The sequence below is a fragment of the Lampris incognitus genome, chromosome 1, assembly GCF_029633865.1.
Source record: "Lampris incognitus isolate fLamInc1 chromosome 1, fLamInc1.hap2, whole genome shotgun sequence".
NCBI classification, from domain to species: Eukaryota; Metazoa; Chordata; class Actinopteri; order Lampriformes; family Lampridae; genus Lampris; species Lampris incognitus.
Genome location: NC_079211.1, coordinates 7,600,385 through 7,627,101, shown reverse-complemented (window position 1 = coordinate 7,627,101; position 26,717 = coordinate 7,600,385). Strand labels below are relative to the sequence as shown.

The window sequence follows — 26,717 nt, the reverse complement described above, 5'->3', positions numbered from 1 at the left end:
CCAACCTGAGCTGTCCCTCTAATATACTCGTTCCTAATCCTGTCCTTCTTCGTCACTCCCAGTGAAAATCTTAGCATCTTCAACTCTGCCACCTCCAGCTCCACCTCCTGTCTTTTCTTCAGTACCACTGTCTCCAAACCATACAACATAGCTGGTCTCACAACCATCTTGTAAACCTTCCCTTTAACTCTTGCTGGTACCCTTCTGTCGCAAATCACTCCTGACACTCTTCTCCACCCACTCCACCCTGCCTGCACTCTCTTCTTCACCTCTCTTCTGCACTCCCCGTTACTTTGGACAGTTGACCCCAAGTATTTAAACTCACCGGCCCTCGTCACCTCCACTCCTTGCATCCTCACCATTCCACTGTCCTCCCTCTCATTCACGCATCGGTATTCCGTCTTGCTCCTGACTTTCATTCCTCTTCTCTCCAGTGCATACCTCCACCTCTCCAGGCTCTCCTCCACCTGTACCCTACTCTCGCTACAGCTCACAATGCCATCCGCGAACATCATCGTCCACGGAGACTCCCGCCTGATCTTGTCCGTCAACCTGTCCATCACCATTGCAAAGAAGAAAGGGCTCGAAATGGGCATTTCTCTGTATAATGTCTTGAAATGTGTTTAAAAAAAACACAAAAAAAGACCGGTCATGGTCGTGTTACGTAGATCTTATAACTTTTCTTCTGCTGTGCAATTGATCTAAAACTCATTTTGGGGCGAATAAAATCCAAAACGGTAATATGACCGTCTCTGGTCTTAATGGCGAACGTTCTAGCTCGTCGACACTTCGCTCATCGGGCCCGACGCCATCATGGCGTCGAAAGGCGTGCGGTACATCGTCCTTGTCGCTAGCGTTGATGTTCGTCGTCATATCTTTATCTTTACTTCATTTTCGTTGTTTGGCCATTTTTAAACTCGTAATCCAAAAACTTATTTTAGGGTAAACGGTCATTATTTAACACTACCGAGGAACTTCAGCATACGCAAGATGGCGGACCGAGTAGGCGCAAAGGACACCAGCTCGTGTCGCTCCGCCATTTTGCCAGCCCCCCGCCATCTTAACGGTTTCACCGCTCAACCGCGTTAGCGGTAATATTGTTCAAAATTGAAAGCAGCACTACGTAGTTTTAGGATTTGGGTCAACGTCCGCAGAGAAAACCGCTGTGGGTTTTTTGTTATTATTATTATATTGTAACCGGTTATTTTGTTGCCCGGTGCGGGAATCGATACGGGGTGTACTGCGCCACAAGGCGACGTCACTAACCGCCCGGCTCAAGGGTCAGACCCGTTAGCTAGGGGCTAACGTGTTTTATGAGTAGTTTACATTATTATTATTTCTTCATCGCGCAGCAACATTTATGCATTGATTTAAAAGCTGTAATCCAAAAGGCTTACCGGTTGTAAATAGACTTCCATAAACGTCTAGCAAAATGCAGTCCCACGCTTCAGTACGACAGTGTAACCTACCAGGGTAATCGGACCCGTTAGCTAGCCCTTGGCTAACGTTGTCGCCCGCGGTGTAGCCACGTATGTAGCCATGATCGGGGTTAAGTAACTAATTTAAGCCGTCTACCTACTTTGAGTCAAGCCGTCGTAGCTGCGTCTCGTCAATGGAGGTAAACTGCGTCTTCGACAGCACGCTGACGCCACGCGGGTCCCACCGGGCAAATAGACCTGAACCGGAACTTGGTCGGCTATTTTAAAGCGTTTGCGTTTCTTACCCCGGAAGCAGTCATTTTTTCGTAAACTGACCTCCGATCAACGCGTGTCCCGATTGGCCGAAGCGAAGTCTGCGTTCGGAGCTGTCGTTACTGTGTGCCTCACAGACCAGCGGAATTTTCTGGAGGTCGCAGTGGGGAAATGATTTGTGGTTGTCCCATGGTACAGAGCGTTACGCTGGTGTTTGTATACTGAAAAACAGATTTAATGGAAAAATCTTAATCTCTGACTGTGATAAAGACGGTCATTATATTATTCTGATGCTTGAGGTTGCACACTCTATCTATATTTTAGTCAATGTGTATGGATTTAACAGTCAAACAGAGAATAATCTTTATTTTGACAGGTTGGAAGAGCGTTTACTGCACTGGCTGTCCAAATATCCAGGTTCTTTTATAATCTTTGGTGGAGACTTTAATGTTGTATTTGATAATTGCATGGATAGGTGGCCCTCTAGGGGTTTAGACTTCTCTAACTCACATGTAAAGTTGTTTGCACAAAGATTTGATTTATTAGATTCATGGAGGGATTCTCATCCAGCTCAAAGAGGATGCACATGGTGCAATAAGACACAAACCAGTCACTCACGGATTGATTATTGGCTTATTTCAAAAGACTTGAAAGAAGTTAAAACTGACATTTTTCCTACGCCGCTTTCAGATCACAAAACAATTCACTTAAATATCTCTTTGTCATCGTCTTCTGATGCTAAAGCGTCATATTGGAAGCTTAACAATACTATCCTTGAGCATAAGGAAGTAGTTACTGAAGTTCATAGTTTAATAAGGCTTCACTGGAGCAAAGCTCGGGCTGAAAATATGTTTTGTAACAACTGGGAGCGTTTGAAATATGAACTTGGCAAATTTTTTCGTAAATATAGCATTTGTTTGGCAAAGAAAAGAAGGGCTGACGAGAATGAAACAATACATAAGATTACATCTTTAACATCCAAACCAAAAGAGGCTCTCAACGACTATGATAAGGCAGAACTAATTGACTTGCAGCATAGGTTGGATGAGATTTATAAGCGCAAAGCTGAAGGAGCATTTGTTAGGTCTCGCAAAAAGTGGCTTGAAGAAGGAGAGCAAAACTCTGCATATTTTTTCAGACTTGAGAAACACCAATCCAGCATTAACTCTATTCTACAACTAAATATTAATGGGATAATTTCTAACGATAAGAATACCATAGCAAAGTATTGTGCTGATTTTTATAGTAAACTATACTCTTCCAGTTATTGCCCTCAAGCTGCTTCTGATTTTTTTAACTCCATAGATAATATTACTCAGCTGAGTGAGGCTGACAGTGAACTCTGTGATAGGTCAATTTCTCTGAATGAGGTCGCAGATGCTATAAAGTGTCTAAAAGTTAATAAGTCTCCTGGTACAGATGGCCTTACTGCCGAACTTTATAAGCAGTTCTCTGACAGCTTAGCCCCATTTCTTGTGGAAGTCTTTAAGGAAAGTATTGATAGGGGTGCGCTCCCTCCCACTTTATCTCAAGGCCTAATCACCCTGATTCCCAAACCTAGAAAGGACCCCTTATTCTTAGATAATTGGCGACCAATTTCCTTATTGAACAACGATTACAAGATACTAGCGCTGATTCTTGCAAATAGAGTAAAACCTGTTTTAGATACTGTTATTGATGAGTGTCAGTTCGGGTTTATGCAGAATCGTCATATTTCAAATAACACAAGACTAATCTTAGATATAATAGACTACCCAGAATTTGTGCAGGATGAGAGTTTTATTCTTCTTTTGGATTTTTATAAGGCCTTTGACTCCTTAGAACATGATTTTATTATTACTGCTTTGAAGAAATTTGGTTTTGGTCAATCCTTTTGCAATGCAGTTCATACTTTATATTTCAATAGTAATAGTTCCATAAAACTTGTTAGTGGTACTTCCCCAAGATTTTCTTTGAAACGTGGAGTGAGGCAGGGGTGCCCCCTTTCAGTGTATCTGTTTCTTCTTTCTGTACAACTCCTTAATTTACATATTAAACTCAGTTCATTAAAGGGTATGGTCGTAGCTGACAGAGAAATATTTATAAGTCAGCTGGCAGATGACACGGCTCTCTTTCTCAGAGATGCCTCGCAAGTTTCTGTCGCTATCAACAGTGTCCAGTCCTTCTCCTTAATCCTTTTCCTTAATCTTAATAAATGTGAACTTTTGCCTGTTAAAGACTGTTTGGCGACCTCAATTCATGGGATTCCTGTGAAAGACTCTGTAACATACCGCGGTATTCAAATCACTAAAGATAGGCAATCCAGAAGCTCTGTAAACTTCAGCCCTATTATAGAAAAGTCCCAAAAAATCTTTAATCACTGGCTGCAGAGAGACGTGTCTCTAAGGGGTAGAGTTCTGCTTTTGAAGGCAGAAGGAATCTCTCGTCTAACCTATGCTGCTCAGTCCTTACATGTCGATAACACAATCTGCAAATCAATTGATAAAATGTTAAACAGTTTTTTATGGAAAAACAAAACCCACTATTTACGAAAATCTGTTACTTTAAGCGCATATGACAAAGGTGGTTGGAATTTTATTGATTTTGGTGCACTCAACAATACCTTCAAGATAAACTGGATAAAAAAATATTTGAAAAATCCCACATCTATCTGGAATTTCATTTCACATCATGTGTTCTCAAACTTAGGCGGCCTTAATTTCCTGCTGCTATGTAATTATAGCATTCCAAAAATACCCCTGAAACTTTCTCACTTCCATCAACAGGTCCTTTTAGCGTGGGCATTGATATACAAACACAATTTCTCTCCACAGAATTGTTTCATCTGGAACAACTGTAATATTGTTTATAAGAACAAAACATTGTTTTTGGACAGATGGTTTAACAATGGTCTTGTTTTAGTTGGTCAATTGTTCAAAAAAGATGGGCTGCTATATAATTACTCTGAATTTCTAATGAGATATAATGTACCAGTAACGCCTAGAGAATTTTCGGTGGTATTTGATGCTATCCCTTCTGGTTTGTGCATGTTATTCAGGTCCTCTGGCAGCTCTCCTCTCATATCATTCAACCCTCCTGATGTGTCACAGTCTCCTCTTGGTACTGTCTGCTCCTCATCATGTAAACTTCTGAACTCCAGAATAAGAGCCATGTTTCAGGATAGCCTAGTTTCCGTCCCACCAGCAACATTTTTTTGGAACAACTTTGTGAATGATGTTGAATGGAAGAAAGTTTGGTCGTTACCACAAAGATTTTTTTTAACAAACAAAGTCAAAGAGATTTCATTTAAATTGCTACACAAATTCTACCCTGCAAAACAATATTTATCAAAGTTTAAAAATGATATAGATGTTGAATGTTCTTTTTGCCAAATGCATCCTGAAACACGTGTCCACTTATTCTGGTCATGTCAGTTCACTTATAAATTCTGGAGAGACTTCCACAAGTTTATCGCTGATTTTGTCTTTTCTGATTTTCACCTTTACTATAAGAATGTTATTTTTGGTTTTCATAATTTTAATCACAAAGATGGTGATGCATTCTTTTTTATAAATATGCTTTTATTTTTAGCCAAGTTTCATATACATAAATGTAAATTCTCCAACAGAAAGCCTCAACTCTTTGCACTTAAAAGAGAAGTTGAACAATATATAAGGACAATCTCTACTTCAAAAAACACAAAGGCTTTAAAAACGATCAACATTTGCAAATCTCTGAATCTGTTTACATAAAATATGATCTCACCTTTATTTACTGATTTTTTTCAGTTATTTATTTTTTATAATTTACTTTCTCTTTTGTGTCTTTATTGTTTTTTTTATCTTCTATCTATTGTTTTTGTGGTGTCTCGTGTGTCTATTTTGCTCTGTTTGAATGTATTTGAAGTATCAATAAAGTAAGAAAAAAAAATCATAGACCACCGGAACACTTCCGGGTACCTTGACAACAGGCCGCCAGGAGAGGGGGATAGAAACCCCAAGCCGCCAAGCCGCACTGTATGAGATACGCAGCCTAGCCGTAGCTACCATGCCCAAAAGTTGCTGTGTGGTGGACTGTACTGTTAACAAGAAAAACAACCCAAATATTGTTGTTTTTTTGTATTGCCTAAAAGGCAGAAGGAGGGAGAAAAACCCTTGAAATGGCTCCAGGCGATCAGAAGGAAAGACAAGGATGGACAACTTTGGGATTCTGACCAGTTTGGTCTGGCGCAGGTTGAGCCGGTGGCTGTATGGAATTCCACAGTGAGCTAAACCTGTCTGAATGGGATCACATTCTTCAAACCCACATGTATTTTTATCCATTAAAAATAATAAAATGGCCCCTCCCCCCTGAATATTTGGTCACGTGCTCAATTTTGTTTATCTTTCCTAGAAACAAGGGGTAACTACCCCGGTCTCCCTTACCCAGTTAAAATGCAAGTGTAACCGGTTATTTTCTTGCCCGGTGCGGGATTCGATACGGGGTGTACTGCACCACAAGGCGACGTCACTAACCGCTCGGCTAAAGGGTCAGACCCGTTAGCTAGGGACTAACGTGTATTATTAGTAGTTTACAGTCGTCACCCTCTCCCGGAAGCGCGCCCTTGCGCTTTGTTATTCCCGCGCTCCGAAGAGACTTCTGAGGATCTGCACACTTCCGGATCCCACCACTGCCACCGGTTATTTTCTTGCCCGGTGCGGGATTCGATACGAGAGGGACTGCACCACAAGGCGACATCACTAACCGCTCGGCTAAAGGGTCAGACCCGTTAGCTAGGGGCTAACGTGTCTTATTAGTAGTTTACACAAGCATTGTTATCACATTATTATTGTCATCCTTAATTTAGTAGTATATCATGCATCATTGTATGCAGTCGTGTGTAATCCAGTAAAAAGCAATAATTGAATAAAATGCAAACATTTGTTGAAAATGTAGCCTAGTTCCTATGTAATTGTAGATGTCGCCATAAGACACATCTGGCCATTGAGTGGGGTTATTAACCCATTCCCCTGTTCGACTGAAAGGACACTGGCCACCGATACTGCGAATTTTTCGCAAATGTCGGTTCTTGTCCGCAGCAGCCAACGTAGCGACATAGTCAGTCATTTAAACCGTGTTCAAACTTGCCGGCTTCTATCCCCCTCTAGCGCCCCCCCCCGCTCTAACGTTCGAACGCGGAAGTGCAGCGGTCTATTGTAAAACGAGCAAACAACGCCAACCTCACTTTGGTTGTCATGGTTTCCCCTAGTGACATAGCTAAGGAAGACGTGAGTTCAAGCAATTGGTCGAGATGAAGGTCTGGACTCTACAATACTCTGAGGGGGAACATTTGTTTGTGGCCGGTACTTCAGACTGCACTCCAGCTGCCGGTCGCAGAGGGCTGAAAATCGGGACACTCCCGTTTTCAGTGGAATAATACACTCCTGATCTTATGAAGGCACCCTGAGCCCTTTCAAGATAAAGGTCATCTAACTTGACTTGCAGCTCCATTAATCTATTTTTTCTTTGACTGTTTACTTCAGATGTACTACAGCACTGACTTATTTCCCGGCGCAAATTACTGTCGTATTCTCTTTTTTCCCTGTTTAATTCTTTGCAGAAATGTACAGTATATCCCCTCATTTTAAATTTAGCAAATTCCCATTTGCCAATATTACCGTCTATTGATTCATTATCTTCCATGTCCTTTATTACTACTACTACTATTACTACTACTTTCGGCTGCTCCCGTTAGGGGGCGCCACAGCGAATCATCATTTCTTCCTATCTTGTGCATCTTCCTCTTCCTCTCACACCAGCCACCTGCATGTCCTCCCTCACCACATCCATAAACCTCCTCTTCGGCCTTCCTCTTCTCCTCTTCCCTGGCAGCTCCATATTCAGCATCCTTCTCCCAATATACCCAGCATCTCTCCTCCACACGTGTCCAAACCATCTCAGTCTTGCCTCTCTTGCTTTGTCTCCAACCCGTCCAACCTGAGCTGTCCCTCTAATATAATCGTTCCTAATCCTGTCCTTCTTCATCACTCCCATTGAAAATCTTGGCATCTTCAACTCTGCCACCTCCAGCTCCACCTCATGTCTTTTCATCAGTGCCACTGTCTCCAAACCATATAACATAGCTGGTCTCACTACCATCTTGTAAACCTTCCCTTTAACTCTTGCTGGTACCCTTCTGTCGCAAATCACTTCTGACACTTTTCTCCACCCACTCCACCCTGCCTGCACCCTCCTCTTCTTCACCTCTCTTCTGCACTCCCTGTTACTTTGGACAGTCAACCCCAAGTATTTAAATTCATACGCCTTCATCACCACTACTGCAGATCACAATGTCATCCGCAAACATCTTCGTCCACGGAGACTCCTGCCTGATCTCGTCTGTTCACCTGTCCATCGCCATTGCAAACAAGAAAGGGCTCAGAGCTGATCCTTGATGTAATCCCACCTCCACCTTGAACCCATCTGTCATTCCAAACCCCACAACTCACCACTGTCACACTGCCCTCATACATATCCTGCACCACTCCTACATACTTCTCAACCTGACTTCCTCATACAATACCACACCTCCTCTCTCGGCACCCTGTCATATGCTTTCTCTAAATCCACAAAGACACAATATAACTCCTTCTGGCCTTCTCTATACTTCTCCATCAACATTCTCAAAGCAAACATCACATCTGTGGTGCTCTTTCCTGGCATGAAACCATACTGCTGCTCGCTGATCATCACCTCTCCTCCTCTTAACCTAGCTTCTATTACTCTTTCCCATATCTTCATGCTGTGGCTGATCAACTTTATACCTCTGTAGTTGCTACAGCTCTGCACATCGCCCTTGTTCTTGAAAATCGGTACCAGTATGCTTCTTCTCCACTCCTCAGGCATCCTCTCACTTTCCAAGCTTGTGTTACACAATCTAGTTAAAAACCCCACTGCCATCTCTCCTCCACAGGTATGTCATCAGGACCAACTGCCTTTCCACTCTTCATCCTCATCATCCTTGACTATGACAGTCACTGATGACGAAAAATAAGTAAAGTATTGTCTCAAATATGCTTTCTCTTTTCCAGTGCAGTATTTGGTAGCTGTGGTTTTCTGTACCATGGCAGTTTTAAATACTGAAAGGTGTGGTTTCAATTGCACTCATAACTATAGCAAAATTACTTTCAAATACTTGATGCAAATGCTATTGCAATGAAAAGCGCTTTGAGTGGTTGGTAGACTAGAAAAGCTCTATATAAATGCAATCCATTTATTTATTTACCTATATTGTATTTTTCTCCTTTCTTAAAGCCTACAATCCTGAAGATCTTCAATATTGTTTTTCTAACAAACCCCTGTGGAGATTCTGGCTATTGCATTGGCATGTGACTCCAAATTTCAGAGATCCGTTGTTTGCGATATGGATATTCGAGGATCAGCTACTGTCTTGAATAGAAGGTTTCAAAAGGTCGTTTGAATGTAAATCTTCAGGGTTGCAGCTTGAAGGCCAGACCACAGTATCAAGGCTGTGTCTCATGTCATCTACATAAGCAGGGTTTATTTCAAGTTATTTTTGAGCTCTTACAGCTCATAGGATATCTGAGCCAAACCACAAAATGTATCATCACCATCGGTAAATACCCCTGACGGTGTTTTCGTCCCCCCCCCCCTTTCATCTTTTCAATCACGGGATTTTACATTGTTGAGGCATTGCGGATCAGGAGGCGAAACAGGACTCATCTTTGCCTAAGGGACAGAAGAGAAGCTCATCCTGTGCAAATGTGACTATCCACATGCACATGAAAAGTGAGTTGTATTCGACTAGTGAAAATCCTCAATCTCAGCTCAGACCGTCACAATGAAAAGCCCGAGGCTCAGTTTGCACAAAGAGGGATGATTTACGTTTGTGATCACACTGTACATTTCCCATGCTGTTTGCAGTTTTCACGAGCAACCTGGCAGTCCTATCCAGAAGGTAGTAGATGTGTGGTGGGTGAGTGGTTTGGTCAATAAGAGTCACACAGCGTAGTTTACCGATACCAACAAAACTGCCAAGAATAGATGGAATGAACTTCAAACAAATGGCACAGACTCGTAATCCGATTACCCGTTCAACCATGCATCCCGGTGGAGGAAAACGATTAGCAATAATGAGAGTGCAAAAGTGAAATGGAACAAGCAACCCACAACCCAGCGAGCAGCGAAGGTCACCGCAAGAACCCGGTTCACACCCCCGCGCTTCGACAGTTGCACACTCCATCCAGATGGGGCTTTTGGGTGGGCGTATGTGGGCCTTTAACCACAAGATTCATCTCACATCCAGGGAGGTGGTGGAGATGTGGCTAAATATGTTCAACCTTCTCCCCATTGATATTTATTAGTCAAAAAGGAGTAGGTTCTTTGTGATATCTCATATTGCGCTTTTAATTCTTTTTAGGTAATATTCTGAGAACTTTGTGGGCAGCTGTGAAATTGTGTGTGACTGCAAGAACGGAAAAAAGTAGAGTTTCCTGGAATGCAAACTTGACTTACGAATATTAAAGTGTGACAGGGTCAGCGTACCTGTAGCTCTTCAGCACAGCCAGTATCCCTGTTTCCCCAACACCAGCATCCAAGATACAGAAACCTAGGAGGAAAGGTTGAAACATATGGCAGTGATCACGACTACATGCCTCTTGTTAAACCCTATCAATCTGTAACGACCATGAATGAGTAGACCCGCTCCGTGGTGCGGGCGACCCGGGTTCGTGTCCCGGCTGCGGTGATTCCCAGCTGCCCCTGAATTCGCTACACTGGTGTCAGAAGTGGGACGGTCAGAGGTGGAAAAACCCGGTCCAGAAAGTCAAAACCCTAACCGTGTCTTTACTACATCCGTGTATTAAACCAGCTGATTTGGGAAACTAGTCAGTGCAATCTGATGGTTTGGTACATGGGTGGAGTAAAGACACGGTTAGGGTTTTTACTTCCTGGACCGGGTTTTTCCATCTCTGGGGATGGTGAGACCTTGAGGCCATCGGAAGCGCTTGTGCCCAGAGGCGTGAGGGAGCTGGTATGCTGAAGCGCGGTGATGCAGTTCCCGAAGGAGTGGGGGTAGTGTAACGACCACGAATGTGTAGACTCGCTAGCTGGTTGGCTAACGGGTTGAACCCTTCAGTCGACTGGTTAGCGCAGTCCGACCCGGGTTCGCATCCCGGCTGCAGCAGTTCCCGGCTGCCCCTCGAATTTGATACGTGGCTAGATGGGATACAGCCTCGAACGGAAGTGATGCAAAAATCACACCGGGCGTATTTCGTTGCTGTGACGATAACTAGCCTAGCTAACCTCCTGAGCTACCGCGAGTTTGGACTTTGGTTTTTAAAGCCAGATTGAATGATGAGTCGGATGAATTAGTCTGTAAGAGTGAGTTAACTAGAGTAAATCAGTGGCCTACTGTTGTCATTACATTAGCTAGCTAACGTTAGCTAATATTACATAACTTACCATCATCCCTATTTTCTTCAACATGCATGGCCAGTCTGTATAATTAGCATTAACAGTTATCTATATAGGTTCAAATAGCTAGCTAGCTAGCTATGTAGCGCACCTTAGTGAAATGAAATTAAAGCATGAACTGTGTGATGTAGCTACCTAGCTAGCTAACGTACATCTTAAAAATCCACTTAGCTAACGTAGCCAACGTTAGCTAACGTAACGTCACATTTGTAACGTTAGCTAAGCTATCGGTAGCTATGCTAACTAGCAAGATCATTTTTTTTACTAGCTAGATGATTAACGTTAGCTAGCTATGAAAACTCCCTCCTGACCAAAAGCCTTGTCTTTTGTTGAAAAAATGAATTTGGTCAGTGTGTCCTCCTCATATATATTTTTTAAATCCCCTCAAAAGATCTATGCGAAGGGAAACTGTGAAAATAGCCTTCGTGGGCTTCTTCTGAATTTGCCGCCATGTCTCTCAGGAGGTTAGCTAGGCTAGCTAGAGCCATAGCAACGAAATACCCCCAGTGAGATTTTTCATCACTTTCGTCCGCGGCTGTGCCCCATCTAGCCACAACCATCTACGGCACAACCAGGGGCGATTCTAGGATCAGAGCTTTAGGGGTGCTGAGCACGCAGAGTGCTAGCCCGCCAGGCAAGATAAATGTGGGGGGGGCGGGTGGATCAAACCATTTTCGAAGCATGGGGGGTGCTGTATTTTTGTTGTTAAAAAATTACGTTTAAACCACATACTGGATATGGTTTTGACGTTTCTTCAGCTTATTAAACATGGACATACAGTAAAAAATAAAAAATCTCTTCAATTTTAGGGGTGCTGGGGTTCAATTTAGGGGTGCTGCAGCATCCCCAAAAATGGGATAGAAACGCCTATGGGCACAACACAGGAGAGCTAACACATAAAGCCAAGACTCCGCATTCTACACCATCTACAGACCAGTGGCCACTCTTTCAAGGGTGAGGATGTGCACATCCTTGATAGGGAGGAACGCTGGTTTGAACGGGGAGTCAAAGAGGCCACCTATGTGACGAGGGAACGACCATCCCTGAACTGAGGGGGGGGGGGTTAAGAGTACATCTGTCACCATCTTACAATGCTGTGATTGCAACCATTCCCCAGTCCTCTGTGAACAGTACACGTGGCCATTGAAACTAAAGGTAATAGTCACAGCAATGTACATTTGAAACCAATGGTTTCGGCTGTTATGCCATTGTATTGTATTGTTTAGGAGGGTGGGACACCTGCAGTCAGTTGAGACTGAAGAGGTCACTTCGATGAGTGATGGAACATTTCTCTCAATAAACGCTGTGTCCAGATGAACTGATTCAACTTTCTTGGACCTATCTATCTGTCTATCTATCTATCTATCTATCTATCTATCTATCTATCTATCTATCTATCTATCTATCTATCTATCTATCTATCTCTCTTATATCTATCGGTCGGTCGGTCAGTCAGTCGGTGTATCTGTGTCTGTCTGTCTGTCTGCCTGTCGATCTATCTATTGATCTGTCTGTCTATCTAGTTATATTTTCCCCTGTCATGTGTGGTCTCAGGGTGGTTTTGCTCTGGCTCTTGGTTCGGCACGGAAAAGTCACTGAGGCCTCAGCAGGAAGTGAAACCCCGTCGACTGTGGAAAGGTTTACTAAGAAATTAGAATTTTACTGTGCATTCATGTTATCTCCCCCTACAAAACCAGGCCAAATCCAAAAAGAGAATTTCAAATCGTTGGGTAGGGAAGGTGTGGGGGTTTCCCCCACCGGATGGGATTTTCAGAACAAAACCATTCAGTCCCTCACTGACGCTACACTGCAGGGCCAGCAATCCCACATACATAGCTGCAGTTTTTTTTAATTTTTATTTTTAGATTTCTCTGTGAAGATGTGTGTTGATAGTTGTGTATCATCGGTTGTCATGAAGTTGTGGCATTGTGTTGCATGTACCGGTCCTTTTAAAACTAGCCTTTAAGATAACGCGAGTATCCGTCTGTAAGATAACGAGTATCCATGTTTTAAAAAATGGCATACACTCACACACACACACACACACACACACACAAACTTGCATGCATCCAAACATGCAATCAACACATACGCATTTTAAATCAACTGTCCAATGCGCAGTAGGTTAATTTCTGTATTGTTACATCAATTCACCACCTTTTATTTATTTTAAATGCAAAGAATTGCAGTTTCTTCATGAATATATCTGCCTACTTTGTCTTCTTGGATTCGTCCAGCCTCAAACAGCTCACCGAGGATCACTTCTTAACAATGTGATGGGCGGATGATTGTTGAGGCAATTGATCTGGTTGCCCTCTTCCTTTAACAGGCCTAAGCGCAGACACGTAGTTTGCAGTTTCTGTCAGAAGGGGGCAGTGTAACAATTGAAATAAAACAGCAGGCACGTCAAGTTGTTTGCCTGATGGGTCATAAACGGGGTCATACAGGTGCTGTTGTGCAGAAAAACAAAGGAGCGTTCAGTGAAAAGCATACAGAAGTGTGACCGGGACATAAGGAGGAGATGAGTTTCAAGATAGTGAGTCACTTTGAGTCACTTAGCTATGACAAAAACCTCAATAATCATCACCATGCCTCTTGATAAACCCTATCTATCTATCTATCTATCTATCTATCTATCTATCTATCTATCTATCTATCTATCTATCTATCTATCTATCTATCTATCTATCTATCTATCTATCTATGTTTTCCCTTCATCATTATAAGCATCATCATGATAATATATAATACATTATTGAGCTGCATCTGCCCTCCTTTCCCAAAGGCTTCAACTGAAAATTAACATCTCTGGATGTGGTTGGCATTCAAGAGTCCTGCTCATGGACACTTGGGCAGCTCAGATGCTCCACAGTGCCGCGTCTCATCATGAAGCGTAAGCTCAGTCAGTTGCTGTCTGACTAAATGTATAACTTCGTAAAACTACTATTATTAACTCTATTATTAAGTGTGGCCTTTTAATTTTAGAATTAATGGAGCACGTTATTGAAGGTCCTGGGTTAGAGACCCTGGGTAGTCCAAGCTTGGGGGTCGTCCCGGTTCGTTCTCTGTGTGGAGTTTGCATGTTCTCCCCGTGTCTGCGTGGGTTTCCTGCGGGGGCTTCGGTTTCCTCCCACAGTCCAAAGACATGTAGGTGAGGTGACTCGGCCGTACTAGATTGTCCCTAGGTGTGAATGTGTCGGCCCTGGGATGGACTGGCGGCCTGTCCTGGGTGTCTCCCCGCCTGCTGCCCAATGACTGTCGGAACTGCCGTTCTGCATGGGCTAGCAGTTAGCTTAGCCTGCCCCACTTCTGCCTCCTGTCAGACCGCCCTCGGTGTTTCCTCTTCGGGCGCAACTCCAGGCAGGGGCCGTGGTCCCTGGGCCTACCGGACGACGGTGGGAAGATGGTAGAGGAAACACTGGCATGTATAGGCAGCTGCTCCTTACTGTGACGAGCAATTCTATTCCGTTTAGTTTGTGGTTTCTACTCTCTAGTTGTAGTAATTTATGTGTTTTGATTGTATCCATCTACGTAAAACCCTCCGTTTTAATTTGGCTTTTCTTAACTTTGTGTTGTTTTTCATACACTTTTGCATTTGGTTAGTTTTTTGGGGGTTTTTTTTTGCACCTGTTGAAGAACTCCAGCACATTCAGATTTGCTTTTAATGAAATCTCTCATCATCAGCCGCTTCTCCGGGGTCGGGTCGCGGTGGCAGCAAGCTAAGTAGGGCACTCCAGACGTCCCTCTCCCCAGCAACGCCCTCCAGCTCCTCCTGGGGGATCCCAAGGCGTTCCCAGGCCAGAGTGGACATGTAGTCCCTCCAGCTTGTCTGGGTCTACCCCGGGGTCTCCTCCCTGTTGGACGTGTCCGGTAAAACATCCAAAGGAAGGCGCCCAGGAGGCATCCTGATCAGATGCTTGAACCACCTCAACTGGCTCCTTTCGACGTGAAGGAGCAGCGGCTCTACTCCGAGCTCCCTCCGGATGTCCGAGCTCCTCACCCTATCTCTAAGGCTGAGCCCAGACACCCTCCGGAGGAAACTCATTTCAGCCGCTTGTATCCGCGACCTCACCCTTTCGGTCACTACCCAAAGCTCATGACCACAGGTGAGGGCTGGAACGAAGATTGAATGAAATGTGTGTTAGAAATCATGTGTATAATAATAATAATAATAATTATTATTATTATTGCCACTGCTGTTTGTACATATGAGGCATGACTAAACCTTTGCTACATACTTTGCGTACTGTTGCAGAGGGTTTCCTCACATATGCACATCCTTGGCTCAACTACGTCCAGACTCAAACTTACAAATCAGCGTATCAGCATGCAACTCTTTGAATAACCTCATAAACAGAATTAAATTACTGCTCCGTGTTGTCGGTGCTCTCAGCCGTGGATGCTCTCTTCGATAAGGACCTGTTAGGAACTACACCACGTTCCTCGGTTCGGCTGCAGAGCAGCGTTGGCCACAGAGCGGACGGTAAAGAATCAGCGGCCATACTGGGCACAGCGCTCACAAACCGGAGGCTAGCGGTCCTTGGCTAGCTCGTGTTTAGCTTGACAGCACCCTGCCGTTGATAAATAGCAGCAGGTCTTTCTCAGCCCTATTGCAGCTCTCCAATGCATCTCCGCAGCTGAGATTGAATCTTCCCCATTCATTAGACTAAGTGGATGAGGCCCTCTAATAGGGGCTCCCTTCCCCTCAATAATTGCCGTTGATTGGCGTAAATTAGACTCTAGTTGCCAGACGAGTGATTCTCGACGACGATAATCCGATTCCCAACTCAAACTAATAGGATTTTAACTCTGGCTTCGGCCTAATGTCCGTCTGCAAACCCTGGCAATGGCCCTATGCCCCATCTCGTCCACGTCCTCTGGATCATATCTTGGCAGGGCCTCGGCCAGGGCTCGCAGCACTGTATGGATGAGAGGCAGAGGGGTTGGGGGGACATTGTCGTCCTTCACCCCGTGCCTCAGTGACTCATGGCCTGGAACACATTCAAGACGGACGCATCAATCGGTCATTCATGCGGTCACTTCCATCCTCGAGAGAACAGGCCTGTGGGTGAGGCGGGGCGAAGCGGAAAGCATGCGTTGTGTATTGTGTAGCCTCTCGTGGGAAACGCGTACAACTTCTACCTGAATCCGAATACGTACCCTGTGAATACGGAGCGGAGAGGCTTGATCCTCAGCGAGAAGTTCACTTTTGAAACGACCGGGGTTCACGAGTGACGCCGTGGATTTTCACCCAACTCTGCAGAAGAAGAAAAAAAAGGAGGGGGGGAGGAGGGGGTTGGCGTGATGGGTCATGAGCTTGACTACACACGTTTATCTGTGACTTTACATGCACCACATTCTGAATTACAGGAAACGTCGGCCAGCTGGTCGGTGTTCCTAAAACCTCTGATGAGGCAGTCAATACGTGAATATTACAAGCTAACGCGGACATTTCTATCAACCAGCGACGTGACCGGAACAAAAAGTGGCACCTAGATGCATTTTCTGCGGTTTGCTGCAGACTTTAAACCAGGAACCTGCTTTTGTTTGTCGTTTTTTTCACATGAAGGGGCAGCAATTAAAGTTTTTACCAACTTGTCATTGAGCTAAAGCTGCTTTTGGCACTTGTTTTCTTCTGATGAGCTGCAGGATGTGCTTTGTTCTTCGAACACGGCTGTTTCGTTGAAACAACGCTTCAAAATGGGCGTAGTGACAGCAAATCGGACGCACAGCACCGTCACGCCTGAACCTGGGACGAGTCGCCTTTGTGCGTATTGTGATGGCCCGCTTTGCGTTGTGTGACTGCACATCGCATCAGAGGACTGTTCAGCAGGTGACGTTTTGCAATAAGAAACAAGCAAGTTTTACGTCGACAGAAATAAAGGACTTTTCTATTTGTTGTGGAAATAGTAGATATGGTCAGTAGAATTGTATTTGAATAAAAAGTCCGGGCTCATATTGGATCATATCTGTTTATTTTTTTACCCCTTTTCTCCCCAGTTGTACTTGGCCAACTACCCCACTCTTCTGAGCCGTCCCGGTCGCTGCTCCGCCCCCTCGGGGAGGCCTGCAGACTACCACATGCCTCCTCCCATACATGTGGAGTCACCAGCCGCTTCTTTTCACCTGACAGTGAGGAGTTTCACCAGGGGGGGCGTAGCAGGATCACGCTATTCCCCCCCCCCCGGAACAGGCACCCCGACCGACCAGAGGAGGCGCTAATGCAGCGACCAGGACACATACCCACATCCGGCCTCCCACCCGCATGCCAATTCTGTCTATAAAGACGCCTGAGCAAGCCGGAGGTAACACGGGGATTCGAACCGGCGATCCCCGGGTTGGTAGGCAACGGAATAGACCGCCACGCCACCCGGACGCCCCTATAATGGAAGGATAAAACAATCAGAAGGGAGCCAAAGGCACCGATGGTGTTTTCCTTTTCCTTCCATGCGGCGTGTGAGGCAGGACATGACGTCATCCTGCCTGTCAGCAGCAACAATGAAACCGATCAGAAACGGTGCGTAGCGGCTTTATAGACGAAGTGTAGCTCCAAGTGTTCTACATTAGAAAGAAGCGGACAGAGTACAACAAGCAGAGAAAGCTGTAAAACCTCGGTGTGAAGGTGCTCCACAAGCAACAACAGAACGAAAATGAAAAAAAAAACAACTTACGAGCATACAGTATAACAAAATGAAATGTTATGACAAAAAGATGAATGTGAAAAATGATAACGTGAATAAAGCGGTGATCAAGTTAAAGTAACGCAAGAGAGAGGAATAAGAGGTGGTTTTAATGAAAAGCTATGCTAGTTAGCTAAAATAAGCCTTCAGTTGAAGGTGTCCACTGAATAATAATAATAATAATAATATTAATACAATATGTCCAGATGTTTAGGTGAGGGACAATCTAAGCAGTTTGGCATTTACCTGAGGGGATGAACCTTCTCAACATCAAAAATAAGCTTGGTGTTCAGGCCAGGACAGCAGTGTTTCCAGGGACCTGCGTCATAACCTACTCTTAAAACGACGAATCCCCCCCTTAACTCTACAGGGCCCCCGGTCGTTGCGGCGTTTGGTTCGAGCGATCCGATTCTTCGCCTCCCGAGCACATCCGCCTCAGCATCCAGCGCCGGTTGTCGAGGATGCTGACCCGCTGCATACGCCCTCCGTGACAACAGCCAGTTCATAAGAGGAGGACGCCCCAATGTTTTGTCACCGAGACGATAAGGGAACGGTGCTATACTACTATAAGGCCCGAGGACTAATGAATCTCCACTCCATTACCCCTGAATCGGACAGATTGCTCTCCCGGAGAAATGAATTGAGTTTTTTGTATTTGTGAGATCATTCTCCCTCCATTAACTGCTCTTTATCCCATCTCTTCATCACAGGCAAATCAGGTTAGGCAGCCATGATTAGCTGGGGTGGCCTCCCTTTTTAAAAGGTAATTGGGTTTGGCGGCTCAGCTGATAGTGCCATTAGGACCAATAAAGGCAGGGCTTGGCTCATCGAGTGAAACAGATTCTTCAGGAGCAGATGGTCGACGGAGGGAGAGGCCTCTGATGCACTGACGCCGAAAACAAAGTTTGTGTAACCAAAGTAGTCCGGTGGTGGTGGTGGTGGTGGTGGTGGCGGCGGGCGGGGGGTGGGGGGCATCCAGTCAGCATGAACCTTCTCCCCCCTCCCTCTCCAGATATTCCCATCTTTCGTTGTCTTGATCGTGGATACGGTGACTGACAAAAAGGTCACGTCATAATCGCTCTTGCGTAAAGAGACCGGGATTTCACTCCTGCCTACAACGACCACGAGCGGTCAAAACGACCGCCGGTTTTTAAACTCTACATTCTGCCAAGATGCATACCCAACCGAGATATCAATGCGCTGCACATGTCGGCAGGTCTGTTATGAAACTGACACCAAAATTAACCATTTTAACAACTACAATACTATTTCTAAGTTGCTCGAACGCCGGCGAAGGCGTTGGAATTTTACAAGCTACCTGCTAGCGTGTTTTCACGCGGTCACCCTTGCGACCGTTGATGGACGTTGAAGGAAGGCCTCCCCCCCCCACACACACACACAATAATCGATGCCCCCCCCTCCCCCCGGTATCGCCCACTGTCATCTGGACCAGAGGAAAGGTGAACTCGCCGGTTTCCGAGAAACCCAGCGGAGCCCCCCAGATAAGCTTACCGTGTCTCGGGCTTCGTTCTATGGGAAAAAGGTGCATTAGTGGTGACAGGAGGGCCGGCGGGGACCCGAGCTGATGGGAGATTTAGACGGCTGGAGGTGGGCTTGTGTATTATGTGGCGCGCTTTTGCTGTGACCGTCTCCCTCTTATCTCTTCCACCACGGGAGTCCGATGCCGCCCCCCCACCCCCACGTGCTCCTCTTATCTGCCGGCCGGACTTGGTTTTTCCCCTCCGTTCTGGCCTTCCCGGAACCGTCCCAGCTAGCGGACAGCAGGGCTGGAAACGTGAAAGGTGACTCTGTGGGGTTTACCCCCTCGAGCCAACCGACGGCGAAGGAGGGTGCGCTGTAAAGAGAGGTCGTCTTCTTTCTCTTCGGTATCATCTTTTAATCATCGGCGGGATTTGATTTCAAGTCAGGGCCACATTTATAATGCGATTGACCAGGCTCTGTTGACCTTATCGGCCCCGGAGAGGGCTGTGCTTTGCTGCAAAACCCAACAAGCTCTTTCAATGAAAGGCTATTTCTTCCCCCCCCCCCTCCTCCTCCGTGTTTGCCATTGGCGTAAAGACCTGAGCGTTTTCCAGGATTATCGGCAACGAAGGACGGATGCTTTTTTTTATCGAGGGCCGGGATAAAAGAAGAAGAAGCACCTTCACGAGAGGGAAAGGAGAGGGACGATGAAAAGCTCGGCGGCTCTGTTTTGATGCTGCGCTCGTTGCACGGGGGAGGGGGGGGGCGGGGAGGGTGGGGAGGGATCACAGGAGGCCACGGCGCGTTTTCACCTGAGAGCTGCAGATTTTCAGCCTCCCTAAATAAAACATTGTGTCACCAGGCGCCAGTAAGTGTCCCTCTAAGAGCAGGGGTGGGTGGGGGGGGCACGGAGATGGTTGGTGGTGGTGGATGGGGGGGAGAGGGGGGGAGAGAGGGGGCGTCCAGGTTAAGTTGTTTGAAAGGCCCCGGGTATTAAGAGGCATTTTACACTTAAGAAGTTGGTTTCGCTGGGTTTTCTGTTTCCCCTCTTATTGATTGATGCTCAACTATCAATGCATAATAGAAAAGCACTCAGAGCAAATGCAGGGTTATGGCCTTGGGAGGGAGCCGGCAGACGAGACTGTGGAGCCCCCCCCCCTCCCCTCCAACCACCCACACACACACACACAACCCCAACCCCATCCAATGCCATTATTGGCCCATAAAGGATCCCTCGGGAAGGCCATGGTGTTCAGATCAGCACACACCAAATACCCAATTAAAAAAGGCTTTAAATTCCCTCCTCTTTCCTGGGCAGAAATCAATCTGAATTCAATCTATTCGGCTAGGATTCCGACAGAGCAGGTAATTGCCCATAATCGGTCAGCTAGGTGACAACAGCTTACAGGGGAGACACTAACACAATCAGGTATCTGCTTTCAGCGGGCGTCCGAGGCGTGTGGGCCGCGTGGGCCGGGGCGTGGGCCGGGGCGCGTGGGCCGGGCCTGGCGGGGGGGGGGGGGGAACAGGCAAGAGTGCAGTTTATGGAGCCAATGAGACAAAGATGTGTATAAAGTTACACCAAGTCCTCCATGGCGGGAGGCTCGCGTTCAGATAAAGAGGGGATGATACTTCCCAAAACGTCCCGCCGCGAGGCGGCGATTAACGCCGCGTGCTGGAACGAGCTAGAGAGGAGGCCGTCCCACTCTGCCGCGTGTCAAAACACATTATTAGCTCGATTGTACAAGATCACCTCTGGATCGTCCCACTGAAACGCGAGCCCGCCGTTACAGGCGTGGCGGCCTTTTTCCTCTCTCTTCGAGACTTTATCGATAACGTTCAGACAAACGGCGAGTTTCAAGAACCAAAAGAAATAAAGAGAGGCGGCGATTCTTATGCTGGCATGGCAGGACTTAGCACACGTAGCAGCAGGATGTGACTGGAGCTGGTTTCCCTCTTTACGGGCTGGTCTCCTGAGGATGACGTAATGATGACGCGCACGGGTCAGTGCGTTTGTTGTGACACTCGAGCCATTAATACGTGATTACATAAAATGGACTGGATATCACGTGCATGTCGGCCCAAATAATCTCTTATTCACTCTTTTTGATAAAAATGTACTTTTTTTTTAGATACCTGCTTTCTATCCAGTAGCGGTGATGCGTTGCTGATGAGAAATTGTCACGTGGAAACCTCGTGACTCCGAATGATGTTTACATTACATTACGTGACACCACGTTACATTACGTTACAGTACGTGACGTTACATTACGTTACATTACGTTACATTACATTACATTACGTTACATTACAGTACATTACATTATGTTGCAATACATTACATTACCGTACATTACGTCACATCACGTTACATCACGTTACATCACGTTACATTACATTACGTTACATTACGTTACATCACGTTACATTACGTTACATTACAGTCATTTAGCCGACGCTTTTATCCAAAGCGACTTACAGTAAGTGCATCATTTCACGTCGGAAACCAGGAGAACTACTAGTCATCAGAGGTCATAAGTGCATCTAAACAAGCGTCTAAGAGCAAAACCAGTGCTGAAGTAAAAGTGCAAGAAAGAGATTTTCTTTTTTTTTAAATGAGTGAATACGGTAAGTGCTTAGAGGAAGTATTACTATAATTATAGATTCACGTCATCCTTTGAGTGATTTTTTTACATAAATCAACAAGAAATTAAACCATTAAAAATCCATTATACAGTTTCTGAAAAATGCAAATAATGTCTCAAATATTTTTTTTTCTGCACACATGAAATTAAATCTAGTAAATTCTTTGCATTTTCTCCCAGTGCATGTATATATATATATATAGAGCTATATTATGTAAGGTGTATATATGTATGTATGTATGTATGTATATATATATATATGTGTGTGTATGTATATATATATATATAACTTTGTTTAAATAAACACTTAACGGTAGGGAAAGTGCTCCACAAATATATATATATATATATACACATATAAAGCTATATTATGTAAGGCGTATATATGTATTTATGTATGTATATGTGTGTGTGTGTGTGTGTGTGTGGGTATATTTTCTATAACTTCGTTTAAATAAACACTCAATGGTAGGGAAAGTGCTCAACAAATATATATATATATATAATATAAATATAAATATATATATATATAAATATACATATAAAGCTATATTATGTAAGGCGTATATATGTATATATGTATGTATATATGTGTGTGTGTGTGTGTGTGTGTGTGGGTATATAAACACTCAACGGTAGGGAAAGTGCTCAACAATATATAATATAAATATAAATAAATATATGTATATATAAAAATATATATTTATAGTAGAGTCTGTTGCTCACCAGGCAGTGCTGTAACGCTGGTTGGCTCTGGCTAGTAACTTGATGTCCAGGGGTCAGCCAAGGTCAGCGGAGGTCAGGGGTCAGCGGCAGAAGGCTACAATTAATGCGTCTCTCAATAAAAATGGGAGCTAATATTACCAACGCTCTCTCCCTCTCCCTCTCCCTCTCCCTCTCCCTCTCTCCCTCTCCCTGCGCTTCGGCTTTGCCGGAGTGCAGAGGGAATTCCTCATAGCGGACAGCGCGGGGCCGACAGCTTGGCTCTGGAAATTGCTTTTTGTAATGGGGCCAGGCTGCAAAAGTGGCTGCAGACTTTTAATTGACCAATCAAAAGGAAAAAAAAGAAAAAAAGTGGGGGGGGGGTCCATTCTTCAGACAGGAAGACATGAGTCAATCCAATCTGTTTCATTTCCTGCTGGGTCCACGGCTCTTAAAGAACACAGCACATCAGCACAATCGCTAATGATTATATCGAATAGCCCGTCGCATCGAAAGAGCTCCTGACTCGGTTATGATGCACGCAAGCATACGCGCGGCGAAAATTACTTCATTATCTTCTTTGGTGTGTTATTTTATCTCTTTGCTGAAGGATGAAAAAAAAACAAAAAACCAAAGGATCGCATTAGGAAGGCCTGATTAAATCACAAGGATGTGAGCCGTCCGGAGGCCTTGAGACGTAGGAAGGCTCGGTTGAGGGTGCTGGGAACACATTCCTCCATGCTCCCCTGCCAGGTCTCCATCAGAGGGAGGACGGGTTGGAGACCGGGAGGAGGCATCCCAGCCTTACAAGTGCGTGGGGATTTTGAAAATACAAGCAATGTTGTGTGTTTAACGGGCCTTTATAAGCGACCGGGCTTCTCAGGAAACACCGTTTCCTTCGAGAGGAGGAAACCCCGGTATCCGTCAGTCTGCAGTCCTGTGTGGCTGCTCTCAGCGACAGAGTTGAAATGTGCTCACCGTCATTTGTCCATAGGGGGGCGTACAGCGCTCTCCGTTTACCTACTGCCCACCAAGGCACACTCATCCCCTGGTTTCCTTGACAGGGATCTCGTTTCAGATGACGCTAAACATTACCACTGGCACACTTGACATTATAACGGCCCGTACCTCGCAGCACATTATGGGAAATATAAGCGATATATCCTCGGCACGCGAGGATCCGCTGGAGGACGAGGCCCCGACTCCGCACAGCGCCGCACCACGACTCAATGCCGTCGTTTATCATCTTTTAAACGGCATCGTATGGCGAGGAACTAATGTCATCTTGACGGTGATTCACAAAGAGTGACGGCGACGAACTGTTGGCTAAAACTCCTCAATAAGGAGGTGTGGAAATTTTTTTTTTTTTTTTTTGTGGTTGCTTTTTCTCCTGTTTTTCTCCCCAATCGTACTCGGCCAATTGCTCTATTTTCCACACCGTCCTGGTCGCCACTCCCATACGCGTGGAGTCGCCAGCCGCTTCTTTTCACCCGACGGCGAGGGAGTTCCACCGGGCCCAGATAGCAAAACTGCTGCGGCCCGGACCCGTCCCGCACCCGGCACGTCGTCCGGCCCACATACCGCGTGGAACGACGGCACTTGGGGCGGTCCGCTCCTGTTTGCCAGAGCTGGGCCAGAACCGAGCCATAGCAATGCCGCATGTGCCACATATTTGCCAAAGGTGGCCCATATTTGTTTTGTGATATTTGGGCCATATTCATCATTCACCACACGGGCCACTTCAGGGCCACATCCAGATCACATGTTGCCCAGAGCGCCGCATCTTTGCCAGAAAAGGCCCCACATGTGATTTGGCACATTTGGGCCATATTTGCTGTTATACATGTGGGCCACTTCAGGCTCACATCCGGTTTGTCAGGGCCAGAAGAAGGCCACCACTGCCGCATCACTGCATGAAGCGGCCCACATCCGGATGCTATCTGGGGAGGGCACGTGGCGGGTGGGAGGATCACGCTATTCCCCCAGTCTCCCCCCCCCCCCCCAACAGGCGCCCCGACCGACCAGAGGAGGCGCTAGTGCAGCGACCGGGACACCTACCCACATCCGGCTCCCCACCCGCAGACACGACCAGTTATGTGTGTAGGGCGACCGACCAAGCCGGAGGTAACACGGGGATTTGAACCACCGATCCCCATGTCGGTAGGCAACGGATTAGACCGCCGCGCCACCCGGACGCCATTAACCGTCTTTTAAATGCGTATGATGAAGAACTTTTGTCATATGGTGAGTCACAAAGCGACAAACTGTGAGCCAGCCTGTCTCACAAAAGGAGGTCTGGCGTGTCTAAAAGCAGACTCACCTGGAAACCGGTTCTGGTTCGGTCCTGTCGCACATGTGAGCAGGTGTGGAGTCGTCCACTTTTCCATATCGCCAAGCTGAGCAACACACGGCACCCCAGAAGCACCGCCGGATTATTTTGTGTGCAGCTGGAAAAAACCCCAAAAAAAAGGATCATGTGGGTCTAATGGCGTGCACACAACCGTGACGTAGGGCGGCCTCCATGTGCCGGTGCAACTCGGAGGCTTTGTTGACTCGCCGTGTTGCCTCCACGCCGCGGTGTGTGTTTGTGAGAGCAGCTTGTATTTGATTTCACAGGGGCGATAAACATGCCGGTCTTTTCCACATCGCTGTTGTCCCGACACGCTCAGCTGAGAGGGAGACGCTCTTAAGTGTCGGCCCGAGGATGGGGGCTCTGCAGGTCAGCTTTCACACGCGCACACCCCCACGCGCACACACACACAGACACACACAGACACACACACACACACACACACACACACAACACAACACCTATCACGTTTCAGCCCACAATATGGGTGGATGTTACTGTTAGTGTCCCTTTGCCCCCACCGGATTAAACAGCGATGTGCGGTGCAAAAATACAAACGCCTCACCCCCCCTCCAAAAAAAGGTGGTAGCTGCTTGGAAACAGTGACGGCCCACAAAACGACCTCTGACGCGGCGGAAATGTGGAACATCGTTTCCGTGATAGAAACGCTAGGATGTGACGTTTATCCCCGAGTCTTATTTCTTCCCCCCCCCTCCCTCTTCTCCCCAATTCTCCTCAATTGCATCCGGCCAACTGCTCCGCCCCCTCTGCCGGTCCGGGGAGGCCTGCAGACTACCACATGCCTCCTCCAATACATGTGGAGTCGTCAGCCGCTGCTTTTCACCTGACAGTGAGGAGTTTCACCAGGGGGACGTAGCGCGTGGGAGGATCATGCTATTCCCCCCCCCCACCCGAACAGGCGCCCTGACCGACCAGAGGAGGCGCTAGTGCAGCGATCAGGACACACGCCCACATCCGACTTCCCACCCGCAGACACGGCCAGTTGTGTCGGTAGGGACGCCCGACCAAGCCGGAGGTAACACGGGGATTCGAACCAGCGACGCCTGTTTTGGTATGGCAACGGAATAGACCGCTATGCTACCCGGACGCCCCTCCTGAGTGTTATTTCTGAGTGTTTCTTTCTCGGTTGCTTCTCAAAAAGAGTAAACAACATTCACCTCATGTGTTTTTTACGTGAAAAATACAGCGATGTGCAGGATAATGTGGGTTCGTGCAGGATAATGTAGGTTCGTTCAGGATAATGTGGGTTCGTGCAGGATAATGTAGGTTCACGCAGTATAATGTAGGTTTGTGCAGGGTAATGTAGGTTCGTGCAGGATAATGTGAGTTCGTGCAGGCTAATGTAGGTTCGTGCAGGATAATGTGGGTTCTAGCAGTAGGTAAGGTGCAGGAGAATGTAGGTTCGTGCAGGATAATGTGGGTTCTAGCAGTAGGTAAGTGCAGGAGAATGTAGGTTCGTGCAGGATAATGTGGGTTCTAGCAGTAGGTAAGTGCAGGCTAATGTAGGTTTGTGCAGGATAATGTGGGTTCTAGCAGTAGGTAAGTGCAGGCTAATGTAGGTTTGTGCAGGATAATGTGGGTTCTAGCAGTAGGTAAGTGCAGGAGAATGTAGGTTCGTGCAGGATAATGTGGGTTCTAGCAGTAGGTAAGTGCAGGCTAATGTAGGTCCGTGCAGGATAATGTGGTTCTAGCA

At 46.2% G+C, this 26,717-nt stretch overlaps 1 protein-coding gene across 1 annotated transcript in view; it reads right to left on the bottom strand.

Moving 5' to 3' along the window:
* The window catches only part of adad1 (adenosine deaminase domain containing 1 (testis-specific)), a 50,012-nt gene extending 26,113 nt beyond the window's left edge, over positions 1–23,899 (bottom strand). Inside the window, exons 1-3 of the mRNA XM_056281461.1 lie at positions 23,782–23,899; positions 15,984–16,135; positions 1,755–1,842 (exon numbers count right to left, since the gene is read on the bottom strand). Of these exons, the coding sequence (XP_056137436.1) occupies positions 1,755–1,842; positions 15,984–16,135; positions 23,782–23,899 (358 nt within the window). The remainder of the gene's footprint in view (positions 1–1,754; positions 1,843–15,983; positions 16,136–23,781) is intronic.
* Between the last annotated feature and the right edge of the window lie 2,818 nt (positions 23,900–26,717).